The sequence below is a fragment of the Hirundo rustica genome, chromosome 10, assembly GCF_015227805.2.
Source record: "Hirundo rustica isolate bHirRus1 chromosome 10, bHirRus1.pri.v3, whole genome shotgun sequence".
Taxonomy (NCBI): Eukaryota; Metazoa; Chordata; class Aves; order Passeriformes; family Hirundinidae; genus Hirundo; species Hirundo rustica.
This window is the reverse complement of record NC_053459.1, coordinates 19,167,729-19,189,074: the sequence shown is the minus strand read 5'-3', so window position 1 is coordinate 19,189,074 and position 21,346 is coordinate 19,167,729. Positions and strand designations below refer to the sequence as shown.

General features: G+C 40.8%; 2 protein-coding genes across 8 annotated transcripts in view; both read left to right on the top strand.

The window, feature by feature from the left end:
• Positions 1–12,042, top strand: part of PIK3CA (phosphatidylinositol-4,5-bisphosphate 3-kinase catalytic subunit alpha) — a 41,377-nt gene extending 29,335 nt beyond the window's left edge. For all 4 annotated transcript variants that reach the window (XM_040073724.1, XM_040073723.2, XM_040073722.2 and 1 more), the window contains 7 exons: positions 72–178; positions 679–800; positions 1,328–1,406; positions 2,258–2,428; positions 2,665–2,782; positions 2,946–3,097; positions 4,117–12,042. In XM_040073724.1, coding sequence (XP_039929658.1) covers positions 72–178; positions 679–800; positions 1,328–1,406; positions 2,258–2,428; positions 2,665–2,782; positions 2,946–3,097; positions 4,117–4,387 — 1,020 coding nt within the window. In that variant the 3' untranslated portion in view covers positions 4,388–12,042. The remainder of the gene's footprint in view (positions 1–71; positions 179–678; positions 801–1,327; positions 1,407–2,257; positions 2,429–2,664; positions 2,783–2,945; positions 3,098–4,116) is intronic.
• Positions 12,043–15,730: 3,688 nt separating this feature from the next.
• On the top strand, positions 15,731–20,405 carry ZNF639 (zinc finger protein 639). Of its 4 annotated transcripts, XM_058421981.1 has the most exons (7): positions 15,759–15,819; positions 16,126–16,281; positions 16,836–16,935; positions 17,313–17,389; positions 17,924–18,019; positions 18,743–18,868; positions 19,118–20,405. In XM_058421981.1, exons 4-7 carry the CDS (start codon positions 17,332–17,334, stop codon positions 20,263–20,265), a joined length of 1,428 nt encoding a protein of 475 aa, XP_058277964.1. In that variant the 5' UTR covers positions 15,759–15,819; positions 16,126–16,281; positions 16,836–16,935; positions 17,313–17,331; the 3' UTR covers positions 20,266–20,405. The 4 variants fall into 4 exon arrangements, with proteins under 4 accessions (XP_039930487.1, XP_039930485.1, XP_058277964.1 ...); XM_040074553.2 differs by lacking the exon at positions 16,126–16,281 and having other exon boundaries at positions 15,731–15,819; positions 18,743–18,862; XM_040074551.2 differs by lacking the exon at positions 16,126–16,281 and having other exon boundaries at positions 15,731–15,819.
• Positions 20,406–21,346: the final 941 nt, after the last annotated feature.

Below are 21,346 nucleotides of genomic sequence, written 5' to 3'. Positions count from 1 at the left end.
AAAGCTAAAAACTGCTACCTTCATTTACATGTAAATAGTGTTCTCACGACCTGAATACACTTGTTTATCAGGTACAGATGAAGTTTCTTGTTGAACAAATGAGACGGCCAGATTTTATGGATGCCTTGCAAGGTTTTATCTCTCCTCTTAATCCTGCACATCAGCTGGGAAACCTTCGGTATTGTATCCAGTTCTGAGTTTGTCTAGATACTTAAGTAAATGTTTAATAATGGTAACAGTAACAGTGTTGAGCTTGACTGTGAACGTAGTAAATGTCAGTATCTTCAAAGTGCACTGAATAGAATTTGTAGCAGAGTAATCCATAAACAGTAGAGTCATTTCAATCTAATGGTTTAACAAATCAGGGAGCAATGTGACCTTGAGTTGTTCCTTTAAGGTGCCAGGAACTGCAGTCCTTTTTCCAGTTGTCAGGGGCTCATATTGCCAAAGGAATATTTACAATATTCTCTTACAACACAACTCTTCTGTTGGTCTTAGCAAACTTACTGATTTAAGTTTGAGTCTGAAAGTGAAAATGGTGGATGGTCAGTTATCTTTGCATCTTTAATTTGGTGCTAATTCAGAGTTTGGCCAAAGCAGGGAGAACTTAGCAGTATTAGAGAGACGTGGTATAAGAATCAAATTATGCCCATTTCATAGAAATCTTCTGTCTTTTAGGCTTGAGGAGTGCAGGATAATGTCATCTGCAAAAAGGCCGCTGTGGTTGAACTGGGAAAACCCAGATATTATGTCTGAATTGTTATTTCAGAACAATGAGATAATATTTAAAAATGGAGACGGTAAGAAAAGATAAGTGTGATTTAAAAGCTACATACCTGTTTATTTTCCTAACCTTTTACTTAGTGCTTTTTTTATAAGCGTATAAAGTACATATAAAAAAAAAAAAATCAGCTGAGCAAAGCTATTTTCTTTTCCAGAAAAATAAGCATAGACAAATAAGTATTTATCTCAGTCAAGTACAAATTTTATATGTTCTAAGATGCTCAGTCTGTCAAGGTGGAGCAAGATACTATGTATTATTTGTTCTTTTTACTTGTAAATGTCTTCAAGAGAAAACAGATTTGTAAACTGTGATTCCATTGTCCATTGTTTTTAGTGTATGTTTTTAAAATCACCACAAGTTTATATTCTTTTTTTTTACTATTTAAATCCTGCTTTTCTCTACTGAGGGAACAAACCTGCACTAAACTATGCAAACCTCGTTACCTTTAGACATATTTAGACATAGTTTTGGGGGGAAAGTAAGATCTAACCAAATGTTTTGATGTTACAATATTTGCAAATTTAATGTATTTGACTCTTTCAGACCTGCGTCAGGACATGTTGACGCTTCAGATAATTCGAATTATGGAAAACATCTGGCAAAATCAGGGTCTTGATCTTCGGTAAGCATTAGAGCTCATTCCCAAGTAATATTGATCTTAATGGTTTTGGCATTGGTTTGTTCCCAGAAATTGCTTCTGTTCTCCCAAGGGTTATAAATGAAATACTATAAGTAGACATTTTTGAGCATGTTAGAGCAATATTTAATTTTTTCAGTTAACTAAACTACTGGATTTTATAAACATAAGATCATATTTGAAAAATACTTAATTTTTATTTAAGTGGGTCTGAGTGAGCTACGTACAAGGAATGGATACAAGAGCTAAGATGAAATAGCCACACTATGGCCAAGTGATTGTGTCTGTAGGTTTGGCTTTGAACAAGGTGCCAAACCCTCAGCCCTGCTCTGCAGTGGTTATTTGTAGTTGATATCTTCACTTCAGTCCACACGGTAGATATTGCCAAGTGTGTGTGAGCTTCTCCGCCTCCAGACAGTCTGTGGGTGCAGCAGCTTCGGCAGGGCATTCAGGATAAATTGTTCTGCTTCTGGAAAACTGATCCTAGACAGGTTATACCTTCACATTTGTGTTTGCTGTGTGGTATGTTTTTAGGTGGAAAGAAAGGAGCTGCCTGTGCACTGTCTAGAAACCCACAGTTTTCATTTCCTTATGCAGACAAAAAGATCTGTTGGTCTGTGTTATCTCTCCTGGGTCACAGTCTTGTCTCCAGTACTGTAATGAGTGGTAGAATTAAGCCTTTGTCCAAGAATGGTTTGCAGAATGGTTACAGTTCCCCATGTGTTAATGAGCAGCCAGATACAGGAATCTGCAAAATTAAATCTTCTCCCTCCTCTTACAACCATTCTCAATAAAGGAAGGGAAAAAACAACCCTCAATGAACCTTTGTCTTTCAGGATGTTGCCTTATGGTTGTTTGTCGATCGGTGACTGCGTGGGACTCATCGAGGTGGTGAGGAGCTCTCACACCATCATGCAGATTCAGTGTAAAGGAGGCTTGAAAGGAGCACTGCAGTTCAACAGCCACACATTGCACCAGTGGCTCAAGGACAAGAACAAAGGAGACATGTGAGATTCCCTGTCACCTGTTTTTCTTGGACATATATTTCTTTTAGATGGGAACTTGAAGAGAACTAAAGTTCATCAAGTGGGAGATTACGTCCATAATTACGTCCGTCTGGTTTCGGTTTTGTTTTCTTCTTCACCTGTCCTTGTTTGCCTGATAACTCTTCTGCAAAACAAAGATGTGCACTTCTGTGTTATTAGAATATCTGAGGAAAGTGTCTCCTTTCTTGTTGGAATAGGTATGATGCAGCTATTGACCTGTTTACACGTTCCTGTGCTGGCTACTGTGTTGCCACCTTTATCCTGGGCATTGGTGATCGCCACAACAGTAACATCATGGTCAAAGATGATGGACAAGTAAGAGATGTTTTTGTAAAATCATACCCTAATCATCCTCACTTTGGTATGAGTTTGTTTAGGGAAAAAAATCTATCAGAACTGTAAGTAAATGATCAATTTTACTGTGACTTCATTTAAACAAGGAATTATTAATCTTAAAATACCTTTCTGTCTTTCCAAGCTGTTTCACATTGACTTTGGGCACTTCCTCGATCACAAGAAGAAAAAATTTGGTTACAAAAGAGAGCGTGTGCCATTTGTCTTAACACAAGACTTCTTAATAGTGATTAGTAAAGGAGCCCAAGAATGTACCAAAACAAGGGAGTTTGAAAGGTGAGCTTTCTTTTAAGCATTTAACCTCCAGAGTGTTTTGTACCTGAAATGCACTTTACTCCTGGTGACGTTTAATGATTAGACCTTTTAACTGAAAAGTAGTATTCTAATCGACCTGCAGTGGGTATGTTCTAGTTGTTCAGTTGTAGATCAGCCATCCACTTTTAAGTCAGGGGTAATCTTAGCACTTACATGACCTTTGGTCCATGAAATCTCACTTGAGATTTGCAGGGTCAGCATACATGTGAATAAAGATGGTAATTTTTCAAAGATCTGAAATTTCTTTGACTTCACACTTTAAATCCTCTTGAGATGGCAGAACTGCAGCTACTGAGAATGCTTAAATGTTGGTTTCTGTAGTCATTCTTAGTATCTCTTTCCAGTAATCCAGACTTTGAGAGGTTCCAGTTTTAATCTTAATTTCATTACGTTGCTGGCAACGGAAGATGAATTTTGAATTACAGTGTCAGTCTGAACACTGCAGTGAGGCTTTTTGGCATTTTTTTCCCTTAACCTGGGTGTTTCTTATCCAGTGTGGTATAATGAATGCTCCTGTTTTCAGTGCATTCCTCAGAGTACCTAAGGAGCAACAGCTACTGCCCTCTTAAAACTACAGGAGAAAAGCAACTCTGAAGATAGCCAGGAAAGCAGTCATTTTAGCAGTGTATCAGGAATATATCTTTTGAAATCTGAAATGTCAGTAGCAGTGACAAAAATGGCCCTGTGAGCTCACATAAATTCATGTTGAACAGCTGTATGAATTGCAGATAGGGTTTAAGACTAGAAAGCCTGTCTTTGGTTGTTGTGTTAGTCTGACCACTATTAATCCTTACACAAATGAAGATGCACTCATTTTTCCTACTTAGTTTATCTTCTCAGCTACTTTATGGTGTTCTTACCAGGCTGAGACTCTCCACATTTTTAGTGTCTGGTTACTTGTAAAACTGTTCTGGAGCTGAAGCAGTAATGTGCATCCAGCAGAGAAACGCACTGAGCTTTTTTCCCCTGGTCTCTTCCAGGTTTCAGGAGATGTGTTATAAGGCTTACCTAGCAATTCGGCAGCATGCCAATCTCTTCATCAATCTTTTCTCCATGATGCTTGGCTCAGGAATGCCAGAACTGCAGTCCTTTGATGATATTGCCTACATTCGAAAGACCCTTGCATTGGACAAAACTGAGCAGGAGGCTCTTGAGTACTTCATGAAGCAGATGAATGATGCTCACCACGGTGGCTGGACAACAAAAATGGACTGGATCTTCCACACAATAAAGCAACACGCTTTGAACTGAACTGACAGCAAAGAAAACAAGAACTGATACCCCGCTTTGTGGGTACTGCACTGTTAATACCCGTTAGCAGCAAAGACTGGTTGCATAGGAATTGCACAAACCATGAACAACATTAGAATTTATGGCAAGAAAAGAAACGAATTGTTCAGACAACTGTTGGAAAATAATGTAAAGCAGGGTTTCAGATAGCACTAAAATTATAAACTTCAAAACTTAAGCTTTAGTACGATGTGTGCAGGGGCCTTGACAAATTAGAGAGATGGGCAATCACCGAGAGTATGAAGTTTAACAAGGGCAAGTGCCAGATTCTGCACCTGGAATGGGGCAATCCTGGTTGTGTGTATGGACTGGGGAATGAGAGGCTGGACAGCAGCTGTGGAAAGGGACCTGGGGGTCCTGGTTGATGGCAAGTTGAACATGAGCCAGCAGTGCCCTGCAGCCAGGATGGCAAACCCTGTCCTGGGGGCATCAGGCACAGCATGGCCAGCTGGGCAAGGGAGGGGATTGGCCCAGTCTGCTTTGCGCTGGGACGGCCTCACCCTGAATATTGTGGGCAGTTTTGGGTGCCACAGTCTAAAGAAAATTAAGCTATTAGAGAGTGTCCAAAGGAGGGCCACGAGGATGGTGAGGGGTCTGGAGGGGAAGCCGTATGAGGAGCAGCTGAAGTCACTCGGTCTGTTCAGCTGGAGAAGAGGAGACTGAGCTCAGACCTCATTGGGCTCTGCAGCTTCTGCACAAGGGGAAGTGGAGGGGCAGGTACTGATCTCTTCTCTCTGGTGGCCGGTGACAGGACTTGAGGGAATGGCATGGAGCTGAGTCAGGGGAGGTTTAGGCTGGATGTTAGGAAAAGGTTTTTCACCCAGAGTAGTTGGGCACTGAACAGTCTCCCAGGGAGGTGGTCACAGCCCCAAGCCTGACAGAGTTCAAGGAGTGTTTGGACAACACTCTCAGGCACAGGGTGTGACTCCTGGGGTGTCCTGTGCAGGGCCAGGAGTTGGACTCAATGATCCTTGTGGGTCCCTTCCAGCTCAGCACATTCTATGATTCAATGATTCGTGTTGTGCTGTAAGCTCAAAGAGGTAAACTTGGAAGAACGTTTCCTTTTCTCATTTGATAGGATAAATTAAAGAAAATAGTGCTTGTGCAAATGTAAGAGTCCATCACGTCTTACCTTAGGTCTGGTACAGTAGGTAGAGACTATGCTGGATTGTGAAAAAATGGAAAAAGAATTCAAGTGATAGCAAATACTTAAATGAGGCATAGTTTAAAGGAAAGGAGTTTGAAGCGCAGAGGTCCAAAAACAATAGAAGGAGGACAGTGCCTTTTAAATGTGCTTAGAGGCATGAACATTTTTGGGAATTAGGTGGCCCTTTGATTTCTGGGTCCGTCATCTGCACAGTTTCTGAAAGCAGTAGGAAATAAGCCCACTCAGTATGGTGTTTCTTCTGCTCAGTATTTCTAGGGGTGCAATTCATACTTTCACAAAGTAACTCCTTATCATCCCCAAAAACTGACTAACCTGGAAATTGAATGGTCAGAATTGGGTTTAGTGCAACAGAGAGCTGTAGTGTTCATCTTAGGTTTGCTTTAATCTAACTTGAACTGAATAGATTTTTTTCATACATGTTTTCCAGAACCTAAAGAAAGGTGAGTTATTAAAATTATTGAAAGATTATTTTTTTATAAAGGCTATTTATATAATAGGAACTATTATTAATATATATTCTTTATTTACATGATTTGTCCAATATTAACTCTCTTAATTTTGCAACCCAGTTCTATCTGTCCAAGACTCCCATTTTCATTAATGTCACTGAAGGTGACCAGAAATACTCCTAGGACCAAATTCAGCCCTAGTGAAAGAGGACACAAATACCAGTGAAGTAGTGGGAATATACCCACTAAAGCCAGAGGTGAACCTGGCCTAAGTCTTTAAAAATTTTTTGGGAATCACCCTTCACATTACTGAAGTGATATGTTGGCTATTCCAAGAACACTCATTTAAACCCTCAAAATTTGGGTCTACCATTTTTCCTCTTTCTTCCTCCTTTGGAAGTGGTTGTTGAATCCGGTAAGATACATCAGAAATAGCAATTTAGATTTTCAATATGATCAATAATTAGCAGTTCAGCAGACAGATGTGTTGGCTAGCTCAAAGCATGTGGAGTTACCAAACATTTTATAGCTTTGTCTGTTTTGTGCGTGTGTGTAATATATATTTGTAAATCTAGTTCTTGTCCGTTATCACAATTACAATGTGTGCAATCAATGAAATTGGCACCATGTTTTGAAACTGTTCAGAGTACCGAGGATTTCAGATTGCCCTTATGCACAACTTTAGGTAGGACCGTTTTTCTAATTCCTAAACAGGTTTTTTTTAAAGTTAGTGAAGCCCATAATAGTTCTGTGGGTGATGTTCACCCTAACATTTTAAACTTGCTAGATTGGCAGCACTTGATTTCCAGAGGTTTGGGGCTTTGGGGGGTTCAGCTTGTTCACTTGCAAACACGCACCGAGGTGCCACTCAGAAAGTGCAATACCACGTGTAATATAAAATACGCTGACAGTTGGTGTTAGATTAGAATATAAGCATATAAATAAACTGTACTTCGTGCAGGCTGTACTGATGAGGTAATGAGTGGTTGGCTTCATTTAGCAAATTGTAATATATTAAAAATGTGCAATCAATTACGTTATGAAAGACTTTGGGGATCGCCAAGGCTTTGGTGTTTCTGGTGAGACTTTCAAAGTCAGGATCCTGCAGCTCATTACTGCACTCATGGATGTTGTGGGGGGAAACCTGGTTTTGTGAAAACTACAGAAGCTCCGAGAATAGTATGGGAAATGTGAAGTTTTATTTCCTTGGTTCTATGAAATATTTTGGAGTAGTCCAACAGACTTCCCATTGCTCTTTTTATTGACTGTTACATATTCCTTTTTATTATTTTCTTATGAATATTTTAACTCCTGCTAAGCTTTGGTTGTTCTTTCTAGAGCAGTTACCCTTGCATCTAGTACTTGGCAATCAACACACAAAAATGGTTTAGCTCTTAAAATGGGTTAGTTTCAGTTTAAGTTTAGTTCACAAAATCTGAAACCCTGTTGGCTATAATTCTTAATTTAACTGAGTAAAACTGTTGCACAGACATCACATTAGGTGCTATATTATCCGTATTTATCTGGTGTGGAAACAATGCTTTACCTCCTTTATGCAAGAAATGGTCAGCCTTTTCCAGCCTGGGTGAAAAGATTAATTCAAATTTATTGGATGTTATTAGGCCAAATTTCTTTGTATTTTGCCCCTTCCTAGCCCTTCTGTAAATATGAATATAAATGTCTTTCAGTTCAAGCACAGTATTCTGCACCCTTTTTGCCCAGGCAGAGGTATGAGGAGTCAGGCTCTGTTTCCAGAAGCTACTGCAATTAAATATTGTGCATAAGCTGTAGAAGTTATTATGAGAATCAAATAGTAAAAGAAAGGAAACTTGTGAGTGGTACAGACATAATATAGTTTGGGGTAATTGTAGCCTTTCAACATTTTTTTTTTAAAAAAAGTAGGAGAAATTCCTGGGCTTTAACCAGTTCTTTGCATAACCAGGATGGGCATTTGAAAAACATTGTGCCAGTGTTTCACAGAAAACAACAATCCTTTTCTCAGCTTCAGAGTGTTGAACCCTGATTACTGTATCCTGTCACGGCAGTTCCGTGCTGATGTAACTTCACTGAGGATAGTGGAGGCACTGTTTGCTTACCCTGGTGGAAAGGAGAGGCTGTCATCTGCTCTCAGTATCAGAAAGAAGATCTGCTTGCACACCATGAAAGCACTTGTAACTGAGTCCTAGATTTTTACAGGAATAACTTGGAATTTGGCTTATTTTTAACTATTCCCACTTCACGGAGATTTGAAAATGCTCCCTTTGTTCTGGGAACCAGCTGCACAAAATACTAAAGCGGTTTATTCTGGGCTTGAATTGAATCTGGGCACCTTGCTCCTGCAGAACTTCCTTGTAAGACTCCCAAAGCAAGGAGCCCAGGACTGGGCCACGTGTTTTATCACAAAGCATCAGGAAATGATGTTTTAGTGAAATAAAATTTAAAACCAGTAACTTTTTCAGCTGTGAAACTGTGTTTGATATAATGACAGAACAGGCTGCTGCATATTAGTTTTACTTAGAATTACATTCATTGCTTTCCTAAGAGTAGCAGAAAAAGTACCTGTACTGATTTTATATATGCATACTTCTTTATCTGAAAGGGTGCATTAGCAGTTTTTTCACAAGTGAAACAGACTTCCGTATAATTTTTAATTTTTTTAAGAAGGCTTTTAAATGAAACCAAAATTGTAAGTGGTTTGGTATCTTGTGGAAAAGATATGAGCCTGCATATGGAGGACAATATAGAAATAACCAGGTTTGTAAGAATTTTGTATATGATGACCCTGCTGTTGGTGGTTTGGCAAGTTGTTTGTGGGGTTTTATGCCAACTTTTCTTTTTCTGTAAAGTATTAAATGCCCTTCAGTGGTCAGTAGCCCATGTTCGTTGACAATTTGAAGGTATTGTCTTTGCTTTGTCATTATATAACTGGCATGTTCAAATGTCTGTTCTTAATAGTAATTATGAATTCCTCCTGTTTTGCATGTCTGTACAGGTTGCAGACCTGGGCTGGACCCATCAAAAACAAATATCAGAAAAGCCACTTGAAATTACTGTTTTTGTTGATGTCTTTGACATCTTAAAAATACTTCAAGTTAATGAAAATGGTGTGGTATTACAGAAAGAATTGTAACTTGCTGCTTCTAGGATTTTTTTTTAACTTCTTTCACCTGTTTTAGTTTTACTTGAATGGAAGAACCACACTTGTTTTTTAAAAACACTATATAGCTGTGGATGTTGTTGCAGATTGTTGAATCCCAATTTAATTTTGCAATACATGTTTCATACAAATTATGGATTTGCATCCTTTTATTTTGTGCTGGAAGTTGTCTCAGTTTAGGTAAGGCTCTGTCTGTCCAAAGGGATGTGTAGCTCACCACTCTTGCAGCTGGTGTTGGTTTGGGTTTGTTTTTTTTTGTTTGTTTGTTTAGTTTTACTTTTTTTTTACATCTGTGTTAATGAAGGGAAACCAACTGGAAACTGGCTACAGAAGTTCTCTATTTGCATACACTAACCAAACCTATAGGTGCTCTGCTCTTTGAGAAATTCTGATTTCACTTTATGCTGATACAACACTCACTTCATCAGAGTCCCTCTGGATTCATGACAGCATATGAAATCAGAATTAAACTAGATGTATATCAGAGCTCCAGATTATTTATTCCTATGATTCAGTATGAAAGGTTCTCATAAGGAGAGGGATGTTTAATAGCAGCCCAGTTAAACACTTAGTAATTTTACTTTGAAACAGCCTTTTCAGCTCTCCAAAAGTACAGTAATCTTGTCTACAGTTTGTTTCATTCCTGACACTTCAGTATTTTTGTTCCTTGATAGCTTAAATGTTTCCTCTTCCTACTCTTTTGTAGCGTACAGACTAGTTGAACTCACACTCAGGAAAAATCATTGTTCTTCATTTGCCATACAGTGTTCTGGACTTCTGAGCTTTATGGGATAGACTCTGAAAAGTCTGAGGTCTTGCTGTGTTAGTCCTCCTGACTCTAAGCCAGAGGTGAATCCCTCTGTCCCTTCTCTTCTCTCTCCAGCACCCCTCTGGGACATGCCCAGAGCATGAGAACATCATAAAATATTTGTAAGAGAAGATCAATTGAAGCAATGTTCTGCCTGTACTTTGAAGTTAGTGTCCCCACAGGTCTGTGTAAATGTGTTTTAAGTGTCCTTACTGTCACTTCTGTATGTGATGCAATATTCCTGCAGCAGAAGGAAGGCAAAAAATACACTATTCTGTCTTGATTCTTTTTGAAATTCTGGTGCCTGATTCCCAGTAGTTATTAAACTGCTTCAGGAGCCAATCAGTTCGGTGTAACTGCTTCCATTTTGTTAGGCTCCTGTTCCAGTAATAAAACTAATCACAGCTAAACCTGACTTAATTGTATTGCTGAAGTTACTGAAAGCCTAATTCAGGCAGAAGCTGGGTTTTTAAAGAATCTTTATGTCTGTTGTAGTTGAGTTAATTCTTGTGAGCCAAAATATGGATATTCATAGTTGGAATCTCATTCTGCCTTGTTTCAACTATTTTTAATCTATTTTCAGGCTTTATTAATAATGTTCTCTCTCCTGAATTATCAACTGCCCCAGGCTATCCAAAACTCTCTTACTGTTTCATTTGGGGCTGGGAAAAGAAAAGGAATAGATAATTCTTCTTGTCTTATAGGAGCTAGGAGCTGTGGTCCAAATTCTTTATTTCTCATGTGAAGATAAATGTGTAATTCATTATCTGAGAGTATCATCCTTTCTCTTTGCCCCTTGCACCTCTTCTAGTATTAACTGTGAATATCCACTACACTATCAAAATCTACTTCCCTGGTGGAGAAAAGGGCTTTAAATATATATGGCTGCAGTCTGAAGTCCTGGATTCTTGGATTTGAAATTTTATTAAGTATTGTTGTCATTGTAAAGGGCAACACAACTGCAGAATTTTCACAGAACCATTGAGGTTGGCAAAGACCAATGGAGTTTCTTTAGCCCAGACTCCCGGTTCAAAGCAGGGTCAGAACAGAACAGGATGCTCAGGACATTGTCTAGCTGGGTTTAGAGTCTGTCTGAGGAAGAGGAATCAGCAGTCAATTTTTATTTCTTTATAATGTTCATATGAAATATCTTCTATTTCATTGCCTGATGTCCTTTCAGCAGGCACTGAGAAAAGCCTTGCCTGTCTTTATTCCTCCCTATCAAGTAGTTATGTACATTGTCCAGATGCCCCCTGGGCTTCCTCTTTGACCAGGAGACCAACCCCAGCTCTCTCAGCCTCCTCTCCTATCCTTTATAGCCCTTCCTGGACCCACTCCAGTACATCCACGTCAGGTTTGTACTGGGAACCCCAGTGCTCCTGGTGTGGCCCCAGCAGTGCTGAGCAGAGGGGCAGGGGGAAGGCTCACCTCCCTTCACCCAGGATCCTGTTGGTGTTTTGGGTAGGTAGAGCCCAGGAAGGTGTCAGCTCTCGGTGCTTCTGTGTAACTTCATTGAAGCTGGGAGCAGTTACCTGTCTGCATCAAAGGGAAAGTAAAAAACCCCACCAGTGCTTCAATTATCTTTTAAAAATGAGACAATTACCTTTGAAATAACCACTACTGGGGCAGGGGGCGGGGGATGTTGCCGTGTGTATGTCATTCTGTGATAAAGGTCTGTGGTAAAGTAGGTAGAAAGCAAGACATTTTTAGTAATAATGGGCCAAAAAGTATTTAAGATGCAGCAAGATGCATGTGTTGTCATACTGAGAATAGTCTTGCAGTACTTTAAATAAAAAATACCACAACCCCTTTTTTAACCCTTCTGCTGTGCTACTCAAGTAACAGAAGTTTGGCCTATGATACTTATTGTCGTTCATGTTCATGGGAAACTGTAAAAAGTCTGCTTTTTATTTATCTTTGCGGTCTGTATCATGCTGTTTATTAAAAAAAAAAAACTACTTTTGTTTGGTTTTTATCACACTTTTGAGTGTTAATGTATATACTAACAACTAAATTAAAATGATATGGTTGGTACACTTGTGAATTCCGAAGTGAGAATTTAAGAAATATTCAGTCTTGGTGTGTGATTTGGGGTTGCAACTCTGCCTTTGAAAAAGGCTAGGAGAAAGGAAATGGAAATTGCATACCTCAGTTAATTTGAGGGGAACAGAAATATAATTTGCATTATTTAGGTGTGAAAAGTCCAATAGGCATGTGGCATTTGTTCTTGTAAACACTGATTCTCAAAATAAGTAAATTTATTTTAGTTTTAAATGTGGGCTGTGAAAAGCTGTGACAAGAGAGATTATGTTATAGAAGTGTTTCAGCTGGATGATTTACAGTCCCTGCTAAATCAGTCTGGTTTTGAAAAATATGCTTCATGCTTTCAGTACCAAAATTATAATTTAAAAAACAAACAAACAAGGTTATATTTTTGTATCCAATACTAATTTTGTAAGAGTGACAAACATATTTGGGGAAATTACTCACTGGCAGTGTAAGAGCATGAGGCTGCAAAGGAACTCCTTCTGTGGACATGTTGGTCTACTTTGGACTCCAGCTGCTAACAAACTGGGAAGGATTTGAATTGTCTTGTGAGGTTTTAAATTTTTTTCTTTTTCTTTTTTTTTTTTTTCCCTTTCTTTTTTTTTTTTTTTTTTTTTTTCTGAGGGATGAGGCAAGTGTCAGGGTTTTTAATCAGGCCCCTTCAAAACATATTTTGTCCCCAGTCCGCTCTAAACTTTAAGAAGGGTTGTGTTCCAGCAGGTGCTCAGTGCTGGATCAACTGTGTAATAAAAGATGGACATCATCATCCTTACATTTATTTTGAAGCTTCAGCAGAGCTCTGGTCTGAAAAGTATGGCTGGGGGTTTGGAATGAGCTACTTCAGCAATCTGAACTAACAGGTTAAACTTGTGTTTATTATACATAAGGTGAGTTTTATCTTTCCTAATAACTAATTTCCTAATGAAATTGTTGTGAGTGACTACAACTGTGTGTTAGTTGCACAGGATAGTTCAGGATAAGGGGATCGTCAGCTCTTGTTCAAATACAAATTTAAGACTTTACTGCCATTTAGTGCCTGGGTGTGATTTTTGCGGTACTTCTAAGCCTGAAAATGAAAAATCACAGAAAATTTGCAAAATAATGCTGGTGAAACAAGAAAGATCTGCAGTGTGGGCAGTTTGCTTCAGCGTGGGACTCTCAGTAAGCCCGCCTGATTTTACACTCAGAAATCTGTCTGTTTTCCAATCTGCCTCGGAAGGACTCAATCTAAAGTCTGAACCCACATAACAAAGGAGCTAAGAACCTGATGCTAGACAAGATATGTCAAGTAACCTCCTACATGTCCTTTTAAACACTAATAAATCTTCCTCCAGTGAAGGTTATCCTCATGAGCCATGCTTACTGCTTTCATTGAAGAAAGGGTGTACCCCATGCTTATTTTGTTCAGGATACATCCCCACTAATTGAAATGAGCATCATCTATCTTGCCCGTTTAAACAAGAATGTGAATGTCACATAAGGCTTTTCTGTATTTTCAGCTGGAATCTGTTCTGACTAAAACCTCACCCAGAGCTCTCTCAACATCCCAAGCACCTGGTGGTTTAGAAAACAGGACTCATTTAGGCTGTTCTGTCTAAAGCATTGATAGTTCTGTTTGATCCGTGTGACTTTGAACTGAATCTGCAGCTTCAAAGGGGATCCTCCTCAGATGTTTTTCTTTCACTTAAAGCCTTGTCTTTTTATCTGACATAAGTGGTGTTGGGCTGTGCTGCTTTGGGTGGAGAATAAATCAGTCAAAAAGTACAGAAGATGCTTTGGTCCGCCTGAGTTTGCCTCACAAGCAGGACTGAATTCAAAGCAAAAGCTTTGGCTTGGTTTTTTTTTTTTGGGGGGGTGTTGTTTTTTTTTTCCCCCTTTCCCTTTGCTATGTGTGGATTTTAGGTTCTCATCACTGCCCTCCGCTGGGAACTGGGAAAAGTGGAACACTTAGATGGAAAACATTTTGGTGAATAGAGGAAGAAGAATGTGGGAAGTATCCGCCCATTTGGGTGGCTATAGCCAATCTATGAGACCTTTAACACAAACTGTCCTGGGGAGACCTCAGCAACCATGGCTGGGATAAAAAGCAGAGAACAAACTGAACTGGGAGACCAGGAACCTGTTTGATTGGTAACTCAGTGCAGGAGATCACAGACACACAACACTTATTTAATGTCTGAGGGCTCAGCAGTGTGCCAGCAAAAGGATACCTTTAGTTCTGTTGTGCTGCTTACCACCAAAACTGTGTGATCATGGGATGAAGCTCTTTCCATCTGGCTCTAAGCAAATCACATTACCCTAAAAGCATGTTTCCAGCCTCAGGACAAAGGCTAGAGATAGGATTTTATAGACAGAGTAAGTCCAGTTTCATCTGCAAGATAATGAATAAAACTAAGGCCAGAAGCAGGGTACAGTTTCTTTTTTTTTTTTTTTTACTAATCAGTGGAGCAACAACATTAGGGATATTGTGGAGTCTCTGCTAATTCAAAACTTTCTCTTAGAACTAGGTAAATTCAGGCTAAACCAGAGCAAAACAATTCAATGAATGAAATGCTTAGCAAAATTCTCTAAGTTAAGTCATGGAAATAAGGAACTGTAGTGTCTTCACTCATGTCTTCAAAATTAATGAGGAATGAGGTATTTTTTTAAATAGTAAGATGCTGTTTGAAGTGTTCTGCTTTGTGAACTAGTGCAATTTGATGCTTTATCCTGTGGCATGATAAAAAGTGAAGATGAAATCATTAAAAATGCATGTGATTATAAATTTTGAAAAGGGAGAGTTGCTTGTTTTAATTTTCAAACCCTTATTTATACATATTTCACAGAATCATTTGGAATTGTTAGTTTTTGAAGGGACCTCTGGAGATCATCCAGTCCAAGGCATGGTCCCCTGGAACAGAAGCACAGCAACATATTCAGGTGGCTTTGGAATGTCTCCAGAGAGGGAGAATCCACGATCTCCCTGGGCAGATGTTCCAGCGCTCTGCCACCCTCAATGTGGGGAAGTTTTTCCTCCTGTTGAGGTGAAACTTCTTGTGTTTTAGTTTATGGACATTGCTCCTCGTCCTGTTGCTCGGAACCACCAAAAAGAGCCTGGCACCATCTTCTGGCCCCTGCCTTTGCAATGTTTGTGTGCTTTGATGAGATCCCCTCTCAGCTGGCTGTCCCCGGCCTAACCAGGCCCGCTCCTGCAGCCTCCTCACCACAGAGGCCCCAGGCCCCTCCTCGCTTTGTGCCTCCTCTGGACCCTCGCCAATAACTCCTTGTCTCTCTTGTATGTATATATTCCTCTCTTGCACTGTATGTATTTATGATATGCTTTATATTGATTCTCCTATACAACAGCCCTAAGGGACAGCTTCTACACTGACACAAAAAGTAAAGTTGAGATTTATGAGGTTCTGGTTTTGACATCACCCTCTCATTTGCGTAAAATCTGAGCTCTGACACTATTTTGAAGCAGGCTCACATGCCGCCAGCTGCCCTGCCGCCCTGGACGAGGCCTGTAGATGAAAACGTGGCTGTGCCGACGGTCTGGGGCACAGACGAAGTACAAGCGAAAGGTTTATTTGGGCCCCTGGCCGTCGCTATGGCGACGGGCGGGTGCGGCGGCGCCCGTGGCCGGCAGGGGGCGCTGCGGGCGGCGGCCGCTCTCCCCTTTCCCGCCCCTCGCCCGCGGAGCGGCCGGGCCGGGCCGGGCCCGCGCCGAGCGGGGCCCGGGAGGAGCGGAGCGGAGCGGAGCGGAGCGGCACTGGCGGCCGGCAGGTGAGTCCCGGCGGCGGCGCCCGGGGAGCCGCGGGGCGGGAGCCGCCCGTGCCCGGGCCCCGCCGGGGAGTTGAGCTGTGAGTCACGGCCCGGCCCGCGGCTCTCCCGGGGCGGCCCCGGGCCGGGCCCTCTCCCGCCGCCCCTGCGGGGTCGCGGCCTCGCCCCTGCCCGCGGCTCCGCGGCCGCCGCCGGGGCGGAGCGGTGCCTGTGCCGCGCTCCCGCCACGGCTTCCCCGTGCGGCCTCCGCGCAGGCCGCGCCGCGCCGATCGGCATCCCCGTTCTCGGGGCCTGGATCCCGCTTTTCAGGGCCAGGGAAAGCCGCTGGAATAGAACAGCCCGCCTTGCTGCCCCGCGGTCCGATCCGTGGAGAAAAGGTTGAGCTTTTCAAGCGCGTACCTGGGGGTGAGACTTGGCGGTGTCAGTGCGCTGTCTTGCAATCTTCCCTTGCAATCACAGAAAACGGTGAGAGTACTGATTCTTCTAGATCATGATATAACGTTAGAATCTATGATTTTTCCATCCCTTGGAGTAAAATTTTAGTTCAGAAAATATTTAATCTCAGGAAAACATTGGTGACTTGAGCAGGGCCCTTTTCCCCCTCCTTTCACCTCTGGTGCATGGCACTGACTGCAGAAAATCCTGGGCCCGCAAGTGCTCTTCAATTATGGCAACCCACATCACATTCCTTGTTTGCAGCCTTTTCTTCTTCAAGGCAGTTTGTCCCATATATTGCTTAAGTATTTGTGTTTCATTTCCAAATATTTTTCTGCTCTCAGGAGCTGCCAAGTGCAGTAAAAGCCAACTAATTTCAGACAAAAGAAAAAGAAATACCCCAGTGCATCCACCATGCTAATTTTGATGCTCTAAACTGAATTAATAACTATTTCTTACATTGCTTTCTAGCTTCAATTTCCATAGATTAATTCTTTGTAGTATTTGTATCACTTTTCTCTGATTCTGTGTTTTTTCTATTCGTGCTAAAGTTTTAAGTGGTTTAAAATGCTGTCACTCCATAGGTGAAATCTTCTTGAGCTGATGCATTCACTACATTTGTAAGCTGTTCAGCCATCAGCTTAGCTGCTCTGCTTCCTGATACTGAAGACTCTAGGATTTCTGGTAAGAGAACATGACTGTGTTAGTATTTTAAACACTAAAACTTGTTTTTAAGGGGCTCTGCCTCAGAATGTCCTGTCAGACAAAAAGGAGAGAAGGCTTGTAGATGACCCTGAGGGCTGGAGTACCTGGAGGTCTGACTTGTCTGTCTTTAAAGTGAACTGTCTTTTGCTCCAGGAGTGTGAAACTGGACTTCAGCAGTTGTGTGCATTTAGTGGGTTCTTAACTGTATCAAAATGGGCTGAGGAACAAGAAGGGGGAGTAGGATAAAAATTTGTGTTTGATATGCAGATTTTCAAAATGCTTGTATTGTTCCATAAGGCTCTGAAAGATAAACTAGATACAAACAAGTCTAGTTCTTTAATGTTTTTACTTTTCAGTTCATGTAGACTGTTCAAAATGAATGAACATCCTAAAAAGAGGAAAAGGAAGACTCTGCATCCCTCTCGTTACTCAGGTCAGTCTAGAGCTTGAGTTATGTACACTTTAGTAAGTTGAACTTTTTTCTCAGAATAATAACTTTACAAGAATGGACCACGTGTGCCAACATGTGGAAAAGCAGTGACCTGAAGGGTGGGATAAGAAATCTTGGCTTGAATGGGCAGCACCCACTCTGCAGGCTCCTTTGTTGGGCCAGTTTGAGCCAGTGCACCTGAAGGGTTTGTTCTGTACTCCCTGCACATGGGGGAACTGCCTTTAACTGCAAATGAAGGTGATTCTGCTTCCGTAGAGGGGAGGAATTCTGTAAATTTGGGGTGAGGGTAGAAAAGTGTTCAGCACTGAAGGGATGACACACATCAATGTCCTCCGTGAGAGCAGAGACCTGATACTCCAAACATCAGGGTAGCAGCTGGAAGGTGTCAGTCACAACAGGAATTCTTCCAAAACAACAAGTAAAACTGTGAAAGCAATTTTGATGAACATGAAATACATCTGTAGCTACAACAAGACATGAGTACTTAAACTTTTTTTTGTTGATGCTTTGGTTTAGATTCTTCAGGTGCAAGCAGATACATAGACAACAGTGGCATTTTTTCTGACCACTGCTATAGCGTCTGTTCCATGAGACAGCCAGATATAAACAGAGGTAAGTCTGTGTTTTAGTGTCCTTGTGATCTGATGGGCCTTAGACTGGTGGGAAGCTGTTCAGTTGCTACAACTGAAATACAGTTTTCAGAGTAGAAACAATGACAACAAAAAGACCCTTCAATTTTACATTTATAATGGTGATTAAACTACCTGAAATACTTGCTGTCTAGGTAACAAAGTTGATGAGTTCAGATGGAAACAGTTGCATTGGATTGTACTTGTTCCTGGAAAAACAAAATGCCTTTTTATAAAACCTCCAGTAGCGGGTGGAAGGTTAGCAGAGTAAATGAGATGGTGGATTTTTAGTCTATTTTTCTTTTCCTTAAATAATTAATCATAAAGTCTGCAGAAGTTTTAGAAAGCATCATATTTTAAAATGTAATGTCCAGAAATACTGAAAAATATTTTTAATTTGTGTCTTTTAAATGTAACGTTTCATTTAAGGATTTTAAGGTTTTTTTTCTGTATCATCAGCTATTTTCTGCTGAAATCTTCTAGACAGAGTGTTACCTTTTTAATTCCTTTGTTTTCCTCTGCATGTATGGAAATAATTTTCAAGGTGTTTATTGTTACTTTTTTAAATGTAGGTTATGATGTGCTTAGTAGATAAAGATAAATTTACACAAGTAGAATAAATAAATACTGAGTAAGATCTATGACTAAATCGAGGAATCAGGATGATGCTAGTGATGACAAGGAAATGCTTCCCTTCCCTTTGCAGGTAGATTCCACAGTCCTGTGCAGAGCCTGGACACAGACGATGATGGGAGTCCGGTGCATGCCGGGAGCTCTCACTGGAGCGTTGGGATGCACTGTACAGACCCTAAAAAGAAGGATAAAGGTAAAGGTCAGTGTGCTTGGAGATGAGGTGCTGGGAGGTTGGAGAGCTCAGCTGTTGCTGGCTTTTCATGTAACTTCCTTTGACAGAAGTGGTGAAGGATTTATAGTTTCTGGTATTGGGTATAGAGTCTGGCAGGGGAAAAGTAACAGGTCTTTGCATTTGAAAGCTGCTGCAGCTGGCTGAAAACTTAAAAATGGGCCCAGGTGTATTGTAGTGGGTTTTTTTCAACCTTCTATTATGTATTTCCTCCTGCAGATAAAGGTACTAACAATGGAGTTTGCAGAGACTTATGTGACTCACCTATATTCAGTGACAGCCCCACAGAAGAAGAGAAACCTCTAGATATCCAAACTGTAGAAATTTCTACAACAGAAGTGAATGCTGTAGAAGTTCATGACATAGAAACACAGACTGTGTCACCTGAGAAGCTGGAAGCTGAGGACCTTGAGGAGATCCCTCTGGAGACCTGTAAAATCTTTGAGAAGAACCAGGCTGTGAATATCACAGCTCAACAGAAATGGCCCTTGCTGAGAGCCAACAGCAGCGGCTTGTACAAGTGTGAGCTCTGTGAATTCAACAGCAAGTACTTCTCTGATCTGAAGCAGCACATGATCCTGAAGCATAAGACATGTACAGAAACTCATGTCTGTAAAGTTTGTAAAGAAAGTTTCTCCAGCAAAGTGCAGCTCATTGAGCACGTAAAACTACACGAGGAGGATCCATACATCTGTAAATACTGCGATTACAAAACGGTGATTTTTGAGAATCTGAGTCAGCACATAGCAGACACTCACTTCAACGACCACCTTTACTGGTGTGAGCAGTGTGATGTGCAGTTCTCCTCCAGCAGCGAGCTGTACCTGCACTTCCAGGAGCACAGCTGTGACGAGCAGTACCTGTGTCAGTTCTGTGAGCACGAGACAAACGACCCCGAGGATCTGCACAGCCACGTGGTGAACGAGCACGCGTGCCGGCTCATCGAGCTGAGCGACAGCTACAACAACAAGGAGCGTGGCCAGTACAGCCTCATCAACAAAATCAGTTTTGACAAATGCAAAAACTTCTTTGTGTGCCAGGTGTGCGGCTTTAGGAGCAGGCTGCATACAAATGTCAACAGGCACGTAGCTATTGAGCACACCAAAATATTCCCTCATGTTTGTGATGACTGTGGGAAGGGATTTTCAGGTATGCTGGAGTATTGCAAGCACCTAAGCTCTCATTTATCTGAAGGGATTTATTTGTGTCAGTACTGTGAATATTCAACGGGACAGATTGAAGACCTTAAAACTCATTTGGATTTCAGGCATTCAGCAGATTTGCCTCATAAATGTACCGATTGTTTAATGAGGTTTGGGAATGAGAAAGATCTTTTAAGTCATCTTCAGATACATGAGACGGTGTGATTGCATTCTTTCCCTGTAATCAATTTGTTAGAATTGGAATTAATTTCCGGTCACTGGAATGTGATATTAAATACGATTTCAACAGCAATTGTACATTTCTAATGTTTTCATCTTTATATCAGTAAAGCATGTATAGCGCTTGGTGTTGTGAATTTCCTTGTCTAGGCGTTTCCGTAGGAATAATCACATTTACAGTGTGATGGATCAGGTTTTGGTGGGAGGGACAGTGGGAGTAATTGCATGTTGTGATACCAGTTCTGATGGTCATCCTGATCTTTCATGTCTAGTGTACAAGACCAACTCTGTTGAGTTTAAAAAGGCACAAAAACAAAGCAAATTGCAGCTCATTGCACTGGTGTTTAGCAGTAGCCCTGGCCTGCCATGGATAAGGGTGTTCCAAAAGTTCCCAGGCATGGACATGTCCAGATTCACATACCAGCCTTCATTTCCCACCTCATGCTCCTGATGAGCTTTTTCAGTTGTCCTGGTTTTCTCTTGGGATACCTTTCCAACCTCACAGTTCACTTTGTTCTATGTTTAAGTCCCATCTGTGGGACTGTCCAACATGTGTACAGCACACTCTTCCACATGTACTACACAACTCCCACATAATATTCCCTTTATTTACCTCCAGTTCTTGTCTTTTAGTGCATTGAGGAGACACACATTGCTTGGGTTTGGGTTGGATCATGTTCTAATTGCAAAAGGAATTGCAGTGATCCTGCTGAAAATGTACAAAATTAATTTCTTATGTAAAATCCTAATTTAGCTCTCACTGAAATTATGTATGTCACCACCTTCTGACTAGAGCAAACTTCTAGTAGTCTACATTATTGTAATCTGTATATTTATAATTATCTTTCCACCACTAGTAACTTGAGGAATGTTATTTTAACTGTACATTTTAAACTTTTATATATGGACTTAAAAGACCAGTACATTACAAAATTTTTACTTTTCACTCTCAGATTATTTCACACATTTGTTTATATTATATATAGCACTATCCTGCCATTGTAATCATTGGAAGTGAGTTTTTACAGTTCTGTAAAAATTCTGTGGCTCTATTTCCAAGTGGATA

Bases quoted from the DNA above. Each gene is read 5' to 3' on its own strand.
- ZNF639 (XM_040074549.2), top strand. From the start codon at position 17,296: ATGTTTTTACTTTTCAGTTCATGTAGACTGTTCAAAATGAATGAACAT. The intron at 17,390-17,923 runs GTCAGTCTAGAG...GCTTTGGTTTAG, and splicing joins GCATCCCTCTCGTTACTCAG to ATTCTTCAGGTGCAAGCAGA. The intron at 18,869-19,117 runs GTCAGTGTGCTT...TTCCTCCTGCAG, and splicing joins AAAGAAGGATAAAGGTAAAG to ATAAAGGTACTAACAATGGA.